The sequence below is a fragment of the Moschus berezovskii genome, chromosome 15 (genome assembly GCF_049115385.1).
Source record: "Moschus berezovskii isolate FMDL1 chromosome 15, NW_MosBer_1.0, whole genome shotgun sequence".
NCBI classification, from domain to species: Eukaryota; Metazoa; Chordata; class Mammalia; order Artiodactyla; family Moschidae; genus Moschus; species Moschus berezovskii.
Genome location: NC_142474.1, coordinates 48,102,311 through 48,122,861, shown reverse-complemented (window position 1 = coordinate 48,122,861; position 20,551 = coordinate 48,102,311). Strand labels below are relative to the sequence as shown.

The 20,551-nt window shown below is 38.3% G+C and overlaps 1 protein-coding gene across 1 annotated transcript in view; it reads left to right on the top strand.

Annotated features, from left to right (window-relative positions):
- Positions 1 to 20,551, top strand: part of MPP7 (MAGUK p55 scaffold protein 7) — a 231,850-nt gene that overhangs the window by 181,891 nt on the left and 29,408 nt on the right. The window contains exon 12 of the mRNA XM_055430192.2: positions 14,815 to 14,985. Within this exon, the coding sequence (XP_055286167.2) occupies positions 14,815 to 14,985 (171 nt within the window). The remainder of the gene's footprint in view (positions 1 to 14,814; positions 14,986 to 20,551) is intronic.

Genomic DNA, 20,551 nt, shown 5'->3' with positions numbered 1-20,551 from the left:
AGTGTTTCTGATAAAAGTTTTTTCTTTTAAGGAAGCCCTTCAATGAATGACTACTGAGTGGAAATTGTGTCTTTTTGCTGGATACACAAGTTTGATGGTACTTCTCTGGTTAATTTTAGTAGTATTAAAGAGTTACTTTGTTATAAATAGACTAACCAAATGGACTGTGTTGTGGAATACTATTTTGGCTCCCACCAAGAACCAAACCCTCAAAATGCTACAGATTTTTATACATTTTTAAAAGCAGTCTCATAAGCAGAATGCTAACATTTATGGCAAAGCTGTTTTTTGGTATAAATATTATTTGATAAACACGTTTAAATATAAAGAATCTGACTGTGTAGGAGACCCAGGTTCTATCCCTGGGTCAGGAAGATCCCCTGGAGAAGGGAATGGCTACCCACTCCAGTATTCTTGCCTGGAGAATCCCATGGACAGAGGAGCCTAGTGGGCTACAGTCCATGGGGTCACAAATAGTTGGACATGACTGAGCGACTAACAGTTTTCACTTTCACTTTAAATATAGTGACAATGCAATAGTGTGACGTTTTACTAGCTTAAAAAATTCTGTTGAATAATCATGTCTCTACCTTTTTTTTTTTTTTTCTATCGGGTTCTTTATCAGTCTCCTGTTAATGTTATGAGCCCTTTCCATATCATGCACATTAGCCCTGTCTCTGCTGTGAGCATTTTCTTCTGGTCCTTTGGTTGCATTTTACCTTTTTTTTTTAATTGTCAAGTTTAACATCATATAGACATTTTAATTTTTACATAGTCAACTCTATGAATTCTTTCCTCTGTTTTCAGAGTTTTGTATTTCCCACACCAAAATTTTTAATTTATATCTTTTCAAAGTGATATGTACATTAGGTTGAAGCACGTGAAATTGCTGTGTTTTTTTTTTTTTTGGTAGGTCAAAAGTATCAGAATGTCAGCAGTTTCATACAGCTCTATTTGGTACCTTGTTTGAAAAGTGAAACGGCATTGTACGTTCTTGCAGTCAAAAGCAGGAACCTTACCCCTCTTCCTCCTTGGTGTCATGTCGTCCTTCAGAAGATCCCACTTTAGCTCTGGTTAGCAGATTCTTATGGTATTTGAAGAATATCACTTTCTTGTAATGGTATTTCTGGATTGGTTTCCTGATATTTATTGAGCACCTGTTATGTTCTGGACACTCAGCGTTTCAACAGAGATCAAAAGCAGACCCCCTTTCATAGAGTAAGGGAGTGGGGTGAAGACATAACTAACTAAATTGCACTAGATAAATTACATAATACATTCAATGGTGAGACATTCCATGAAGAAAAGTGAAGCTGGAACAGTGACTGGGAGAGGTAAGGACACACAACTTCAGTTTTCCCCAGGGTGGTCACTGAAGGCCTCCCTGAGGCCATGGTGGAGAAAACCCCTGAGGGGGCCTTGTGGAAAAGGAGTAGTGGGGCAATCATGTGCAAAGGCCCTGAGATAGGCCCTGGGGCATCTGCAGAGCAAGGAGACCAGTGTGACTGGGGCGAGTGAACAGAGGAAAGAGCGACAGGCTTTGAGGTGAGATAACAGGATGCTGGTGTGAGGGGCACTGAGCTGATCCCTTTGGCTCTTACTTGTGTGGGATGGGAAGTCAGCCTGGCTGTGAGCTTCAGGGTCACTCTAGCTGATTTGCTGAGAACGGGCTGTAAGAGAGCCAGGGCAGAGGCGGGCAGCTGTGTGTCATCCAGACAAGAAGTGACTGTAGCTGGCACCAAAATGTCATTAGTAGAGGTGGCCCTGGTGGCTCAGTCAGTAAAGAATCTGCCTGCAATGCAGGAGACCTAGGTTCGATCCCTGGGTTGGGAAGATCCCCTGGAGGAGGGAATGGCAAACCACTCCAGTATTCTTGCCTGGAGAGAATCCCATGGACAGAGGACAGGTGGGCTACAATCCATGACGTCGCAAAGGGTTGGACACGACTGAGTGACTATCACTCACTCATACATATACATACACACAGAGATTTTGAGGAATTGGATCATGTGACTGTGGAGGCTTAATAAGTCAAAATCTACAGGCTAGGTGGCAGACTGGAGACCAGGGAAGAGCTGCAGTTTGAGCCAAAGCCTGGCTGCTGCTGGAAATCCTTCTTGCTTGGGGAGAAGTTAGTCTCTTTGCCATTAAGATCTTCAACTGATTGGATAAGGCCCACCCACATTATAGAAAGTAATCTGCTTTGAGAGGGTGAGATGAACTGAGAGCAGCATTGACATATATATATATATTCCGTTCCGTTCCGTCGCTCAGTCGTGTCCGACTCTTTGCGACCCCGTGGACTGTAGCCTACCAGGCTTCTCCGTCCACGGGATTCTCCAGGCAAGAATACTGGAGTGGGTTACCGTTTCCTTCTCCAGGGGATCTTCCCGACCCAGGGATCGAACCCGGGTCTCCAGCATTGGAGGCAGACGCTTTAACCTCTGAGCCACCAGGGAAGCCCCATATATATATTACCACATGTGAAATAGATAGCTAGTGGGAAGCTGCTGTATATATAGTACAAGGAGCTCAGCTTGGTGCTCTGTGAAGACCTAGATGGTTGAGATGGGGAATGGTGGGAGGGGATATATATGTAAACTTATAGCTGATTTACATTGTTATATAGCAGAAACTAACACAACATTGTAAAGCAATTATCAGTTCAGTTCAGTCGCTCAGTCGTGTCCGACTCTTTGCGACCCCACGAATCACAGCACGCCAGGCCTCCCTGTCCGTCACCAACTCCCGGAGTACACTCAAACTCATGTCCATCGAGTCGGTGATGCCATCCAGCCATCTCATTCTCTGTCGTCCCTTCTCCTCCCGCCCCCAATCCCTCCCAGCATCAGAGTCTTTTCCAGTGAGTCAACTCGTCTCATGAGGTGGCCAAAGTATTGCAGTTTCAGCTTTAGCATGAGTCCTTCCAATGAACACCCAGGATTGATCTCCTTTAGAATGGACTGGTTGGATCTCCTTGCAGTCCAAGGGACTCTCAAGAGTCTTCTCCAACAGCACAGTTCAAAAGCATCGATTCTTCAGCGATCAGCTTTCTTCACAGTCCAACTCTCACATCCATACATGACCACTGGAAAAACCATAGCCTTGACTAGACGGACCTTTTATACTCCAAGAAAAAAACAGAAGACAAAAAAGAAAAAGTAACCTGCTTTATTCCAAGTCTACTGATCTAAATGTTAGCCTTTATCCAAGAAACACCTTTACCAGAGGCATCCAGGATAATGTTTGACCATCTGGGCACCGTGACCCAGCCAAGTTGACACATAAGTGTCACATTCTCCATTCTCTTACTCTATGTTAAATATATCTATGGTAATTACTGTGGTGAGGGAAAATTTACCCTTTGGAGATTTGATATGTCTTGCACATCAGATGTTTCTCTTACTAAAAGAAGTAATTTAAACCATACAAGTCAACAACATGGAATGGATCTGTGACATTTCAGGCGATTACTACAAGTCATACAGTACTCTGGTGATTCCAGAGCTCAGCCACTACTGCTGCTTTCTCAGACATGCCTGGTTCTAAAGAACAGCCTTTGCACAGGATGGGTCTGTATCCATCCTCACCACAGGACACCTTCTCCAGCTCTAGGACCCCTCTGGAATATGGCCAAGGGAGTTCCTAGAAATTCTGCCTTCTCATGAGGTCATTTCCAAGGACTACTTACCTAGAAGAATTTCTTCGCCTCACTCCTTATCTGCCTCCACATTGTTATTTCCTGAGTCCACAGATGCAGAAGGACAGCGGGAGTGATTACCCTGCAGACAGAATATTCTTGGACCCCAAGTGGAAATGCCCAGGGTCGCTATTGATTTAAGTGAGGCCGATAATCATTTAGTGAATACATTTGATTATTTTCACTTTCTCTGATGTGCATAAAGTCAATTACAAAACAATATAAGTAGCCCTTTCCCTGATGACTGATAACATTTTTGAAAAATACATTCCATGTCAAATTGATCTAGGTTGACTCTTGAAAGCAGTAGCAGTGTGATACTCGAAGCGTTGAATGTCTCTTTGTATAAAAATTATATCTTGAAACTGTATTTAGTAAGCCATCACTGAGATGAGGTCGTAGGATTCTTATTGATGTGTAACAATGGACTTCTTAAAGGTCACTGTATTTATCAATAAAAGAGGTTTGGTTATTAGCGGAGGGAAGGAAAAAAGCTTACTGACTAGGCAGTGTAAGTTATGCACTGTTTGCATAAAATTAATAAACTGAGGTTAAATTGATAGTATGCTATAAATATGAATTGTAGAAAATTACACCTTTGAAAATGTGTGTGTGTGTATATATAAATACTTAAACTATACACACATATACACACACGTGAATTATTAATAATTCACTTCCTCCTATAAACTCTAAACAACTTCCTTTAGTTTTGATGGGTGGTGTGAGACTTAGTGTGTCTTTGGTGTGTGTGTGTACACATGCGTATGCTGACTTCCAAAGGGTGATTGCTTCTCAGTGGTAGAAATGCAAGCTTTAAAGATTCTGTCTCCCTTTTCCTACTACAATACAAAATAGTTCTTATGAAAATAACTGGCCTTTTCTTTTAACTGGTAAGAATTACAGAATGTTTTCGCTCTGTTTAATTCATTATAGAAACTGTGTTATAAACAATTCACAAAACACTGCTTATCACGCATCTGTCTTCCAACACAATTTCTCGCAAATGATCTGAAAAATCATCAGTTTTTCTCCACTTCTGCTCCTGCTGGAGCACTTCATGCATTCTTTTAAAACAAGATCAGTTTTGGGACTTCTGTAAGTTAAGACTGTTCTTTCTATTTAACGAAAGTGTTTACCATAAAATTCAGTAAAAACAAATCCATTCATTTCCTGTTATTTCTTTTAAAACTTATTTACCCATCTCTAATTCTATATTTCTTCCTAATTCTGTTTCTTATTTGTCCCATGTTTAAGCACCAGTGAGCCACTGGTTACATTGCCTATTTTATAAATCTAGCATAAGATTCCATTTGTTCCAATATTCAGTCATTTTATTAAAGAATGTTATATAGGTAAGTACAGCTATGTCAAAATATACTGCTTTAATATTTTTCCAAAAAATAAAATTTATACAAAGAGAACATTTAGAAGTATTCTTTCAAACGTGGTACAGGTTCTTTCTTGAGTAAGAAAGAACTCTGCATAATCTCAACATGTCTGGAATACTACTTGGAAATATTCTCTCTGACAGAAACCATTCCTGCTTGGAGAATTTTAGGTTGCATAGACTCAACTTAAAAAAATAACATTAAAATTTCAAATCCAATTTTCCCCTTTTCAGAATTATATTTTTATATTCATTTTTATGTGTGCATACTGTATTTTCTTATAATTTTGAAAGAGTAAGACTCATTTCTTTATTAGCTGGCTGGAAGAAGATTAAATTCTCATATGGTTTTTCTTTTTCTTAAATGGTAATGCTGTGCTATACTTAAAAAAAAATTGTCGATGGTATCAGGAAAACTTTTTAAGACCTAGGTGATTTTTTTTTCTTGGAAATTGCAGGTTGATATTTTACATTAGCTTCCATGATTTCATTAGATACTTTGAGTTTCTGTTTTTACTTTTAGCTGGAGATGAGCTGAAAAATTCAAGGGTATTTATGGCATTTGAACATTTCTTTTATACTCAGAACAACTTTGTACTTGTAACATTCCAGAAGTGAATTTTCCCTGTTCAAAAGCCTTTTCCTCCTTTATATACAAAATTAGCATTGTATGGCCAGTTAATGTAATCCCTGATGATGTTCAATTTTCTCTTTTTTCTTTATCCCCCCTCCCTGATACTGTTTTATAAGGTGGATGTAGAAGGTGACTAATTCAGTCTCTCCATCTCCAGATCTCTGTAACTTTTATGGTTTTGTGCTGGCATTGCCTTTCAGTTTAAACTTCCTCCCCAGATTTTTACTTGTTTGTTGTTTTTTATCCTTCTTTGTCTTTGGGATAATTTTATGGCTGGCATACTCTGGGAGCATCACTTCAACAATAACTTTGTTGTAGGGTCATGTTACTACATAGTTTTTACATGTCTGTTATGATTTATATCATCATAACAAGATTGTCATTATATTCAAAATGTTTATTTTAATGGAAATTTTCAACATTTTGTTGTCAGAAGCCTATCATTATATAATCACTTCCAGCCACTTAGTTTTTATTAATGTGTACATGAGTTTTTTAAAAGTCTTAAAAAGTTCATTCATCATAATATTTTCTCTTCCATGTAATTAAGGTACCTACTGAACTCATTAAATATTTGCTTGGTCAAATTAATTCATTGTTTTAAGAAAATAACTTTCATACAGTGTCTTTTGGCTTTTCTCCCAATTTTTATAAGTAGCACATTTTAGTATATTTAAGGTGAGAAGAAAGAATTAAAATGCTTATTTTTATTTTCTTTTAAGAAACTAAGCCCTTTTCTTCACTGTGTTTGCATAAAATAAATGTATTTCTTCAAAAAATTAGGAACTTCTATAAATCTCTTAATATTTGAGATGCTTATGACTGATATTGCTCTGTTATTAATTCAAGCAGGTTTCACTGAAACTCCCAATCTGCAGGCATCTGTAACATTTAACATATTAAAAGCTTATATTCTTAGAAACATTAAGGATGCATAGTTTCTAATGATATTACCAGACTGGTTACAGAAATATCACCAAAGATGGAACCTTTGAAAAGTCCAAATGGTCACATACTAGTATCCGTTTTCTTATGGTTAAGAGAGAGGCAGGTCACACTTTCGTTCACACATGATTTCTGAGGCTGTTAGTGTTGGTGGTGAGTTATCACGATTCTGTTGGAGGGGAAGGCCTTTTTTGTTAATGCAGATACTGCCCATAAAATGATCATGTATTTTTTTTTTATAAAATGTCATCATAAATGTCAAAATTTTATGAAAATAAGATCATTCACATGATAAATATTTACATTGTAAAAATCTTCACTGAAACTACTTATTTATGGGAGCCAAAGAAACTGATAACAATTTGTGATTTAAAAAAAAAACCACATTCAGTTTTATTAGTTTAGTTCTAAGTTTCCAACACCCAGGCTGCTTTTCTTTTACCCTCTTCACTTCTTAGGTGAGTCCACTGGTTCTCTATCTTCCTTGATCTTTGATCTTTAGTTTTTATACTATATTCTCACTAAAAATTTTTTGCCATTGTTTTTGCTTTCATTGCTTTTTAAGTATTTAAGTGTTTTAATCTATTGGCTGTTCCTAACCTTTAAGAATATAAAAATTTGATCTATTTTCATAATCTATTTCAAAATACAGGAAAGTGCTACCTGCCTCTGAAACACAGGCAAAATGTATTTTCTGTTATATATTGATGTAACCTCACAGATACACCTACCAATACTGGATTTCATTTGTTTGGTGTTTTTGTGTATTTTTTAAATTGTAAAATTATGTAACATTATGGAAAGTCTTTTAAAAATAGAAAATAGTTGCCCATAGCCCTCTCCCCCTAGTATATTGTCTGCTTGTATACCTTTTTGCTGTATTCATACCAGTTTTTATATTAGTAAAACTCAGTATAATTATGACTATTGTATATGTCCATTTATTGCTATAGCAAATGCATTTCTTAATGGTGTTGTATAGTTCTTTTTAAATTTTTATTTTACATTGAAGTATAGTTGATTAACAGTGCTGTATTAGTTTCAGGGGTATAGCAAAGTGATCCAGTTATATATGTACATGTATCTATTCCTTTTCAAATTCTTTTCCCACTTAGACTATTATAGGATATTGAGCAGCATTTCCTGTGCTATACGAAGGTCCTTGTTGGTTATGTATTTTAAATATAGCAGTATCTTAAGCCCCCTTTCTTTGAAAAGGTGTTTCATAGTTAATCATTCCCATACTTCTATATGTTTTAAATGCTTCAAGGTGTTTTTTACTATTAAAAATATCATTAACATTTGAAATTATAGGATGTGAAAGTCGCTCAGTCGTGTCCAACTCTTTGCAACCCCATGGACTATACAGTCCATGGCATTCTCCAGGCCAGAATACTGGAGTGGGTGGCCTTTCTCTTCTCCAGGGAATCTTCCCAACCCAAGAATTGAACCCAGGGTCTCCTGCATTGTGGGCGGATTCTTTACCTAAGCCACAGGGAAGCCTGAAAGTATAGGATGGATAGATATAATACTTATCTATAATTATTTGAAGTTAATTTTAATACCAAATGATTCTTACATATGTAAGCGTTAAATTTAATACCCTTTTTGGTGAATGGTGTTATATGAGTGATGTTATATCAATACTATTTATCAAATATAGTGAAGTAGTTTTGAAAGTAACCAAATAACAACTGCCTAAGTTTAATTTTTTTTTTTTTTCCTTCTTAAGAGAAATGTCAAGTCAAATCAGGTTAGAAGTACTTGCTAAAAAATTTTAGTTTCTGTCCTGAGCCTATGTTGTGAAAACACATAAATTACAAGTATTTGGAATAATCTCTATTCCCCTAGTAGACAGGAATACTTTGAGGGCAATGACACTGTTGCATATATTTTTCTATTTTACACATCATCTTAAATATAGAGGAATATCAAATATATATATTTAATTATATTTGAAAAATATCTTCTAACGGAAAAAGAGCTTATGATTTTTACTCCCTAAATTAAACTGCTGCTTCTCTTTGATAAACTTTTCCTAGTAAGTTATTTCATAAAACCACTGACGGTTCTACTGTATAGCACAGGTAACTCTGCTCAATGTTATCTGGCAGTCTGGATGGGAGGGGAGTTTGGGGGAGAATGGATACATGTATGTGTATGGTTGAGTCCCTCTGCTGTACACTTGAAACTATCACAACATTGTTAGTAGGCATACTCATGTACAAAATAAAAAGTTTAGTATAAAAACAAAAGTCATTGAATGCTTACCAGTTTTTCTCTTAAACATCTGTGTATGTAGAATAACATTTCAAGCTTTCTTCTGGACTTTCATCATTTACTATTTGAACCAAGGATTGTTTTCTTTTTATGACAGTAAAAGAAGAGTTACTTAAACCTGTTAGATTGTTATGCCTGCCCCATTTGTTGTTGTGAGAATTAAATGATCCAACCCATATAAGTGCTTCAGATGGTGTCTGTCATCTGTAAGTTCTCAACAAATACCCACTACCACCACCAGCACCACCGCTTCTGTTTTGATATTGAAATTAATAATAAGGGAATGATTTACACTCAGACCAAGAATTACCTTTTTTTTGTGTGTGTGTGGTCAAAACATAACTCACTATCTGGTGTTTCAGTACAAAGTGTGTATTAACATAAAGTTGGAAAAGGGTTGTTCAGTAAGGATTTCTGGGGCCACTGGCTAATTATTTAGAAAACTATAAAGTTACAGCCTCATCTCACAAACTTGATCTCATAATCATACCTGAGTAATTCCAGATGGATTTTAAAAATTAAGTGTAAAGCCATGTAACCTATTTTTTTAATTTAAGAAAATTTGGGTATTTATCAGATTAATGGTAGGAAAGTCATAAAAATAGTGGAAGAAATTACAAAGGAAAGAAATTCACAGATTCAAATAAATAAACCTTTAAATTTCTTTGAAAAGGAAAACTGAAAATCTTAACATCTTTGCAAAAAATGGGGCCAAGAGTTATGACCTTGAAAGATACATGTATGTGTATGCTACTTATGTAGACCCCAAAAAAAGTGATCAACAAGTATTAACCAACAATTCACAGAAGAAATAAATGCAAATGAGTTACAAATGTGAAAAACAGGTTTAACTTAACAGTTAAAATGAAATGGTATACAATTTTTCACTTGTAAGATCACTAAAGATTTTTAAATGATTAGAAGTCCTTTGATGAGAGAATGGTAAAACACGCAGTTGTGTTTGCTGCCAGTGGAGATGTATGTTCTTATTAACCCATCTGAGAAGCATTTGGACAGGATCCATCAAGCTTCTTGCAGTTTGCCCTAATGAAGTCATCAGTGACACAGAGTAACAGGAATGTACAGGAATGTTTATTGCAACTTGTGTCATCTTTTATAATAAAAAAAATAAAATTTACTTTAAGCAGAACCACGCAACTAAGTAAGTTAGCGAGTTATCATAAATTATTCCTGCTGGAAAATATTAGATAAGAAGTGTCTCTGAGTGATGAAGGGCTGACCCGCACCTGCGGTTTCTCTGTGAAGCCACTTTCCTATTGTAATAAAGCTGACGTGCTGTTCTCTTAAAAAAACACAAATCTCTAGCAGCTGTGGGTAAGAGCCATGGAAAAAGCTTGTCCATAAAAATGTTGAGCCAATTATAAATTACAAAAATGTGAAATATAAGGAAAAATATATTTTGCATGAAACCGTTCCCTTACTCCAAATTCCTTGTTAGTGCTGCTTTGCCGCTCCTGGTGTCTAAAAGCCAGCTCTTGCTAAGACTTGTGCACCGAAACGAACTAGAATGAAATACGTTCTAGGTGATTTATTCCCATTTACTGGAAAGAACCTTCTGCTTGCTTTCAATTTAAGTACACATTCTTGAGCTTCCTTTTAATAAGAGAACCACCTAAGACCCAAAGGCCAGAAATGATTAACCCCTTTTCCTGACGTAGAGCTCACTCTCCTTTAAGCTTAGACTTAACCAAGCTGTGCTGACATGCCTGCACTGTGTCGCTGATATTTGAAAATGACAGTCTCTATGCTGCCGTGAGTGGCAGACTTCTGTGCTACCTGGTTTGGCTTTGTTTTTATCTGAGAAACAAGTAACTACTCTGGATTTCATACCTTTTGTTATATCCTCTGTTCTGGCTGTTTTACTGGTTGTTCTGGGTTGGGGATTTTTCTTGTTTTCTGACTCTCTTTTTGTGTATGCATATATATGTGTGTGTGTGTATGACTTTCCCAATGGCTCAGTGGGGAAAGAATCCTCCTACAGTGTGGGAGACACAGGAGATGTGGGTTCGATCCCTAGATTGGAAAGATCCCCTGGAGGAGGAAATGTCAGCTCACTCCAGTATTCTTGTCTGGAGAATTTCATAGGCAGAGGAGCCTGGCGGGCTATAGTCCATGGGCGGGGGTCACAAAGAGTCAGACACGAATGAGTGACATAAACAACATATATGTGTATGTATGTATATGTGTGTCCATATGTATGGGTACATGAGTGTATATATTTATTGTGTGGTGTAAATATGTGACATATATACGTGTGTGTGTTGGTGGAGTGAGGGACCATAAGTCAGGACAGAAAAGAGAGATGCTGTCTAAATGTAACTGTAATAACACAGATAGCACATCCTTAGAAAGAGTATCTAAAAAAAAAGAAAGGATAGGTAACATACACTGAATTTTTATCTCTTTAAAAATGCCTTACTGCTTTACTAAACTACTTTTAATAGTTAACATATTTAGATCTGGATTTAATATTTTGTGTATTTTATAACATTACTCAAACACGAAGCCCCTTCATTTGCTTTTCCCGTTCTGCTAGACGTGTGCTATAGGAACAATAGGGAACACAGTGTGTTCCTGCCTTGGAGACACTTTCAGGTTAGGTGGGATCTAGTCAGAGAAGGAAATGGCAACCCACTCCAGTGTTCTTGCCTGGAGAATCCCAGGGATGGCGGAGCCTGGTGGGCTGCTGTCTGTGGGGTCACACAGAGTCGGACACGACTGAAGTGACTTAGCAGCAGCAGTCAGGTACTAATCTCTGTCTACAGTGTAAGGCATTTACCATACGCCAGGTCCTGGGCAAATGCTTCACATAAATTATTTAATTCTTAATATCCTGTGAGAGGTCAATAGTTATTATCCTCATTTTAAAGCTGAGAAATGAGGCTTCAGGAAGTTTTTAAAACATTGGTGAGTCACCCAAGTTGGTGAGGAAGCCAGTGACCCAGGTCTGAGCCTTTAACAGTCAGCGAGGAGCCCCTGCACCCATGGGATCCCAGTGGACCTGGCTGACTTTTCCCCTTTTGTTTTCTAAACGAGGCGCTGGGCCAAGACACTCAGGCCTCAGAACCTGTGGGAATTGCGCATGCGTGGTCGTGGCCACCTGGAAAACATGTGAGCGAGGTCAGGGCCGTGTCATAGTGCGCGGGCCAGTGCAGGAGTATTTTTATTAAACATCCCCGATGTGCTGGCAGGGCTGGGTCCCAGCAACCTGACGCTCTCCTCTCCGGGGCTGCTCCAGCTCTGAACCTTCACAGACGTGGTGCTGTGTCCTTTTTGTAGGCTTCGTACGGTTATCTTTGTGAAAATCCCAGTGTGTTTGGCTTTGTCAAAATTTACATTAAGGAAATGAACAGGAACGATAGTAGAATTTTAGGAGTTACCTTTTAAAAATCCTGTTTAGGAAATCTGTTGTCGTGGTTTTAGTTGTTAGGTCATGTCCGAATCTTTTGCAACCCCATGGACTATAATAGCCTGCCAGGCTCCTCTGTCCATGGGATTTCCAAGGCAAGAGTACTGGAGTGGGTTGCCATTTCCTTCTCCAAGGGATCTTTGAAACCATGTCTCCTGCATTGGCAGGCAGATTCTTTACCACTGAGCCACCAGAGATTTACCTTTTACTTTAATTAAATACCTTTTCTGTACCAAGTGCTGTGCAGCTCACACCCCCAAGTCACCTCCAGCTCCTCACCCTGCATGTCCATGGAGATCTCACGTTAGAAATCTGGTTTCCTTTTCTCTTTCCCCCACTATCTCATTATTGTTTATGACAAAGGTGAAAACTTCAGTTAATCATAAAGACTCCATTAGGTAAGCATTTTCACTTACCTAAAATTCAGGATTTAGCTGGGATTCGTCAATCAGGAATTTTTCCGGTTTTCACTTTTGGATTCATTGTGGATGAGGCATGTATGTCTTCAATCCATTTCTGTGCCAGATGTTTGTAGTGACTTGAGGAAACCTCTCCCTCCATATGAGGAATAATTGTGAAGGGATTTTTAGTTCTACCTGCTAATCGTACAGGATGTCTCATGAGTCTTTCCAAAAAAAATACAAAACATAATTACAGTTTGTCCTCTGACCCTCACCATAGAAGTTTGACTTCTCTGTGCAGCTAAGATTCTTAGAATTCACCCATCTTTTCTTCATCCTAGGACCGGATTGGCACATTTCCTCTTCTTTGTCTCTGAAATCTCACCTTTCTAAGATGATATGTTTCATCATTTATTCTGTTTGCTTTTTCCTTTTGTCTTTAATAAGAGATTATTAGAGCAGATGTCTTCCTTGTTTCAAATTCTTTGTAAATCTTCTCCCTCAAATAATCCTAGTATCTCAAGATCAGACCAACTCTTAGTGGGTTCCAGGAACATATTATCAGAACATATTTATCACTCCATTCTTAATATTTTGATTTTTATTAAACTGTGAATCTATAAGGTAAGTGATATAACTCCATGGACATTCATTAATTTTTTTAATATTGCCTTTATTTTGAATATTAATTTTTAAATCCAACAGTAATATTTATTTTTCTTTGTGTTCTCTAAAATTCACATTATTGCATTTTATTATAAAATACCTTTATTAAAGTTTTTTTTTTCCTGTTTACCAGATTTGATTAGTATTCTTTTTAAAGAGAATCTGTTTTTATACATTTAAAAATATGTTTGCATTTGTTTTATGTTATGAAACTGATATAGAATATTTGTCATATTGTAATAAGCAGACTGTTGCCTCCCTTTAAAGTCTGGAGTTTGAGAGTGTTCGTTAGGCCAAGAATCCTTGAATGATGTGTATGGTAAATACCACTCTTCAAGAAAAGACATTAAACCAGAATGATATAACTATGTGAAGAACAAGCAGAATGAAACAGGGTTTGCCTGAGAAAAGGAACTTTTGCCTTCGCTTTTCTAAGCCAACATTTCAAATGACAGCAGTGTGCTGAAGGGAGCTGTTTAAGCAGATAGGAAACTTACTTAAATACTTGAAAAGGTGTTTCAGTAATATATGACACGGTATTAATAAGAGTACACAATTGTGGCTCAGAAACATATTTTCAAATTTCAGTCAGCTTCACATTATAAAGGGCTTCCTTAATGACTCAGATAGTAAGGAATCTACCTGCAATGCAGGAGAGGCCCAGGTTCGGTCCCTGAGTTAGGAAGATGCCCCGAGAAGGGAATGGCTATTCATTTCAATATTAGCATAGAATTTCTATAGGAGAAAAGAATCTGAGGCTTGGTCATTTACTCTACCCACTGGGATCTCTGAACAGTGAAGTAACTTGCTGTCAGTGATAGTCTGGTTCTGTCTGCCTGATCCAGGCAGAGGCCTTTTGGACACTGCTCTTCCTAACTTTCAGTTTTTTTTCTGTTTAACTATAGATGCTATCTGTGCCACAGGGATGTTGTTAGGCTGTGCTTAGAACACAGTGTAAAAGATTCTAGTATTTATGAATGGGAGAATTCATCATTTATATTTAAAAGATTTCTGCAGTGCTTTTAAATTTTTCTTACAATTGTGTTCATCAGTCTGTGAAAAAAATGTTCTTTATGATATCTGAGCTCTTTATTTTGTTTCCTGATTTTTGAAAAGAACTCTTTATGATTGGGAAGCAAACAAAACCTAAAATATTATAACTATATAATTAAATGTTAGATGATTCTTTTATCAGTTGTTTTAATGAAATCATGGAGGATCTATTTCCCTTTTATTACTCAGTGCACTGGTAATGCAATTATAGTAAATAAAATCCAGCCCAACTTTGAGGGGTTTTTTAAATTTTTTTTAGAGGGGGTTCTTTTTTTAGTTCTAACTGCTAAAAAGTTTTTTTTTTTGTATTTGCAGCTGGTTTTAGAAGAAGTTTCCGTCTTAGTAGAAAAGATAAGAAAACAAATAAATCCATGTACGAGTGCAAGAGGAGTGACCAGTATGATACAGCCGATGTACCCACATATGAGGAAGTAACACCCTATCGACGGCAGACGAACGAGAAATACAGACTCGTTGTCTTGGTTGGTAAGTGATGGTTTGTGTGATGCTGAGGAAGTAAGACAGTGAGAATTTAACTTCAGAAGGCACAATGCTGGAAGTTTTCAAGTGGAAAAGAAATCTCATCTTCAACACCTTTTGGCCTCTAAAATGAAATCTTTGTAGTCTTTCTGTACTTATGACATTGAGACTTTCAAGATACCTGTGTCATGGGATTGGTGTTTCACTGGACCTTCTCTCTGTAGCAGTGTGTGCGTACTAAGTAAGTTCAGTCGTGTCCAACTCTTTGTGACCGTATGGACTGTAGCCCACCAGGCTCCTCTCGCCATGGGATTCTCCAAGAATACTGGAGTGGATTGCCATGCCTTCTTCTAGGGAATCTTTCTGACCCAGGAATCGAACCCGTGTCTCTTATGTCTCCCGCACCGGCAAGTGGGTTCTTTGCCACCAGCACCACCTGGGAAGCCCCTTTCTCTGCCTACTTTAGATTTCTTTTTCTAGTTTTATCAAGTTGAATTTTTGATCACTGAGCAAAAACCCCTTTAAAAATGTTTAAGTATTAGCTGGGCATAAGTTTAAATTTGCCTCTAAGCACCGCATCCTACAACTTTTTATTTATTGTGTTTTTATAACATATCATTAAGATCAGAATATTTTCTAATTTCTGTTGTGACTTCTTTGATCAGTGAGTTGTTTACATATGTGTTATTTAATTTTCAGATACTTAGGGATTATCCAGGTATCCTTTGGCTATTGATTTATTGTTTAATTCCATTATAGTCAGAGAATATGCTTTGTATGATTTCAATTATTTTTTTGTCAGAATTTCTTTTTTGTTTTAGCCCAGAATACAGTCTGTGTTGTTGAATGTTCTGTGTGTTGTGTTCTGTTGTTGCTGAATAGAGTGTTTTATACATATTATGTAAGTCACGGTTGATATTATTATTTAGGTCTTCTGTATTTTTATTAATTACTTGGCCACTTGCTCTGTTAATTGTTGGGAGAAGATTGTTACATTCTCTAACTGTAGATGTGTCTATTTCTCTTTTCACATTAGTCCACTTTTACTTAATAGATTTAGAAGCTCTGTTGCTGGGTGGATACACATTTAGGAGTATTGTTTTCTTAGTGAAGTCACTTTTATTGTGTAATGTTCTTTTTTTACCCCTAGTAATATTCATTATCCTGAAGTTACTTTATGTGATATATCAAGCTTTCCTTTGCTTATTGTTTGCCTGGTACATCACTTTCTTTTAGTTTAACCCATCTGTGTCTTTCAGACAGGATAGTATCGGGGCTTGTTTTAGTTATCCAATTTAATAATCAGTGTCATTTATTGATATATTTAAAGTTTAATATAGGGCTTCTGTGGTGGCTCAGACGGTAAAGACTCCACCTGCAATGTGGGAGACCTGGGTTTGATCCCTGGGTTGGGAAGATCCCCCGGAGAAGGGCATGGCAACCCACTCCAGAATTCTTGTCTAGAGAATCCTCATGGACAGAGGAGCCTGGTGGGCTATATTCCATGGGGTCGCAAAGAGTCTGACACAACTGAGCGACTAAGCACACACATATATGTTCATATTAAATTTACATTTAACTATAGATATGGATTTAAGCCTACTATTGATATTTTATGATTTGTTTTTTGTTCCCCTTTCCTGCCTTCTTTCGGGTTATGTGATTATTTTATTTCTTATTTGATATTAATATATTGATGATTTTTTGGCTTTATCTCTATGTATAATTATTCTCTATTTGTTTTCAAGTTTTTTCCTTATCTTTGATTTTTAGCACTGATTATGATGTGTCTTTTGAATTTAACCTGTCTGGATTTCCCAGAGTTCTCAAATCTGAAAATTTATGACATTCATCAAATTTTTGGCCATTTTTTTTTCCAAGATTTTTTTTTTGCCCCAACCTCTTTCCCCTCTACTCTGAGACTCCAGTAGCACATATGTTAGACCCTTTAAGGTGGTCTCACAAGTTCTTACAAGTTTTTTCCCAGAGCTTCTCTGTTGTTCAAATTTGATGATTGCTTGTTTTTTTTTAAGATCTCTGACTCTTTTCCTCATTATCTGTTTTGCTGTTTAACCCACTGAGAAATTTTTTTCTTTCAAGTATTTTCTTCATTTGGGAAATTACTAGTTCTTTTTCATAGTTTTTGCTTATTTCGTAAGAATTGTATGTTTCCATTCATTTCAACTGTGTTTACTTTTACCTTCTGAAGCTTAGCCACTCTCTCATCTTAGATGATTCCAGCATCAGGGTTAAGTTAGGGTTGGCATCTGTTGATTGTATTTCTCCTTGAGAATTGCTCACCTTTACCTTGTTCTGTTTGTCGAATCATTTTTTCCATATCTTGGATGTTCTGAACATTATTTCATGTAGACTTTGGGTCTTACTAAATTCCTCTGGATAATGCTGTTTTTAGCAGGCTATTAACCTGGCTAGGCTCCCAGGTTAGGCCAGGCTCTTCACTGCTTTTGGTCTGTGCCATGCATATGACCCTTGGGGTAACAGAGACTTAGACATTGGTTTACATCTTAGTTCGTTTCTCAGAGCCTCTGTTGTGCTTCTTTAGGTTCATCTCAGTCATCACTTTTGTGGGATCTCGGCTGCACTGCCTGCTGCTCCACGGTGCAGCTCTGAGACAGAGCCTCATCCTCTGGGCAAAGTCAAAGAAGAGAAGAAAAATAAAATGGGAACCTTCACCCCTTCATAGCTCAGTTGGTTAAGAATTTGCCTGCAATGCAGGAGACCCAGGTTTAATCCTTGGGTCGGAAAGATCCCCCTGGAGAAGGAAATGGCAACCCACTCCAGTATTCTTGCCTGGAGAATCCCATGGACACATGAGCCTGGGGTTGCAAGAGTTGGACACGACTTCACGATTAAACCACCACCACACCTCCTTGGGGCTCACCTCTCTGGACCTGACTTCCTTTTACACTCTACTTTTGTTTGCTTCTCCAGAACCCCCAGATCATTGCTTTTTGTGTGTCCAGAAGTTTCCGTTGTAATCAGTGGGACAGACAGGCTGTGTTAGGCTTCCCCCACCAGCATGAAGCTGGAACTCCCATTATACACAGCTTGCCTCTGTGGAGACAGGCATTCCCAATCAGCCTCCTCAGAACTGGACAACACAGCCCTCACTGACATATCTCCTACCCAGTTTCAAAGGGCACTGGGACAGAATAAAAACACAGCATCACCCCAACTACCTTTTCAGGTAAATTAATGCTTCCAGAAATCTGTATCACAGCATTCCATCATGAGCTCCAAATCACAGTGATCTGCAGTGTTTTGGGTCCTGCTTTACATGAGCACTGATTGTCTAGATCCACGATCACTGAACTAAAATATATCTGGGTAAAATCTTTAATGAAGAAGTTAATTTTAGTTTTTAAAATTTATTTGGCTGCATTGAGCCTTAGTTGCAGCATGTGAGCTCAGTAGTTGTGGTGTGCAGGCTTAGTTACTGCACGGCATGTGGGGTCTTAGTTCCCCGACCAGGGATCAAACCTGCACCCCCCACATTGGAGGGTGGATTCTTAACCACTGGACCACCAGGGGAGTCCTGAGGCTAATTTAATTGTGGGCACTTATCTTGCCCTAAATCCCCTTTGTCCCTGATCTTTGGGTTTCTGGCACCTGACCTCTAAGTTGAATGTGGATCTATCTAGTGAGCCAGGTGCCTTAGTTTCTAACCAAATACCGCCTGTTCTTGTCACTGTATGTTTATACTCTAGGCAAGATCCTAGGGCTTTCTTCACTTTAATTTTAGTTGTTCAGCCTGTGACATCACTCAGCCTGCAGTGACTGCTCTTAACTGTCTCCTCCTTGGAATTCCTTAGGTTTCTGAGACCTGATTTCTTGGGGGAAATTTTCATCTCCCCAAAGGGGTGTTAACTCCAAGATACTCCCACACTGGGGATGCTCAATGTTGATGCTTCAAAGTGGTGTAGTCAGTGAAGAGTCTTATTTCCTTTGCTATGCATTTCTCCCCACTAACGTGTCCTTCCTCTTTGGAGTTTTCCAGGCCCTGAGTAAATAATTCACTGCATTTCTTCATCAACAACTAAAATACCCCTTTTTGTGACTTAGGTTTCTCTATTACAAACTGAAATCTAACTGTAATGTTTTCTTACTCTCTGCTGTTCCCAACTGCTTTCAAACTGTCCCAACTGTTTTTTCAGTTTTAACTTGTTTCTTAGGCAGGTCCTACCCTTCCTGAGCCCTGTGTCATAACCGTGGCTAATCTGCATTGAGTCCAGGCACTGCGCTCAGGGGTATGCTGTTATTATTTCATCAGCCCTCACTGTGACTATGAGGTAAATACTTTTCATGTCCCCATTTTACAAAAGAAGAAACTTAAGCACACAGATGAGAGAAGTAAGTCTGGATCCAGCTTCTAAGCTGTGGAGCCCATTCTGCCCCAGACAGTTCAAGACCAGAGCCTGTTCCTCATCTCCCTGTGCAATACTGCTTCTGATCTGCAAAATCAGGGCTGTGTTGACACTGTGTGCCAGTCCTGAATATCCTACTTTTCTCTTTTTTCCTTTGGTTTAGGGCCCACCATTCATTTTCCTAACAGATACCTTGACGTTCTGTCAAAGTTCAGTTCCGAGTCTCTTGAGAGCCTCTCTGGGCACAAGAGCCCCAGCCTGAGTCACATATCCTCTGGACGGGGGTTGGGCCAGGGTCCGGTCAGCTCTGCCTTCCCCGTGCTGGCCACATGGGGCACCACATTGCACATGGCATGACTTTCCTGATCCTTGAGTTTGCCAGCACTTCGCTAAAGCATCCTAGCAGGTTTGCCTGCTCTCTCCTCCAATCTGTTCACATTTGGCTGGCCCCCACCCCACAGCCCTCTCGGCCACCAGGGAGGATTCCTGGGCTTGCTTTTACCATCTGCTTTGTCTACAGCCTTCAGCCCCCCAGCCCTGACATGATGGTGTAGACAGAGACCCCCTCTATCCCTGAGGCCACCAACCCTGACTCAGCCAGCCCGGACTCCAGCACTTCTCAAACTTAAAAAAGGCATCTGAGTCACTTGTGAATCTTGTTAAAATGCAGGTTCTTATCTGGGAGTCCCAGGTGAGGCCAGAGATTGTGCATTTTGCTTTTTACCTGTTGCTCCTTGTGACACTGAAGTGCTCGGCCCATACACCCTAGGGAAGCCCCTTGCTCTGGTTGGTTGGGTTCAGTTGCCATTGCGTTCTTTGTTGATTGTTGCCAACTGGCTGCAATTTAATGAGTTGACCAGAAAGTTCATTTGAGTTTTTCTATAACATCTTATGAGAAAACCTAAACAAACCTTTTGGCCAACCCAGTATTTTGATTTTCTACTTTTCTTAACATCACACTTCCATTTTGTTCTTTGTCATGTATATGTTATAATGATGGTTTTAAAACTTCCGATTTTGTCTTAATAGACAATCTATTGTCTTAATCTAGTCTGAATTTGCTCAGTGATATTTACCTATTTAGAGCAACTGGTTTATTATTATTTTTAGTCTTTATTCTGAAATTTTTATTGGAAAAATAAGTTTATATTAAACTCTAGTTCCTTATACTTCATTTCCCTATTTGG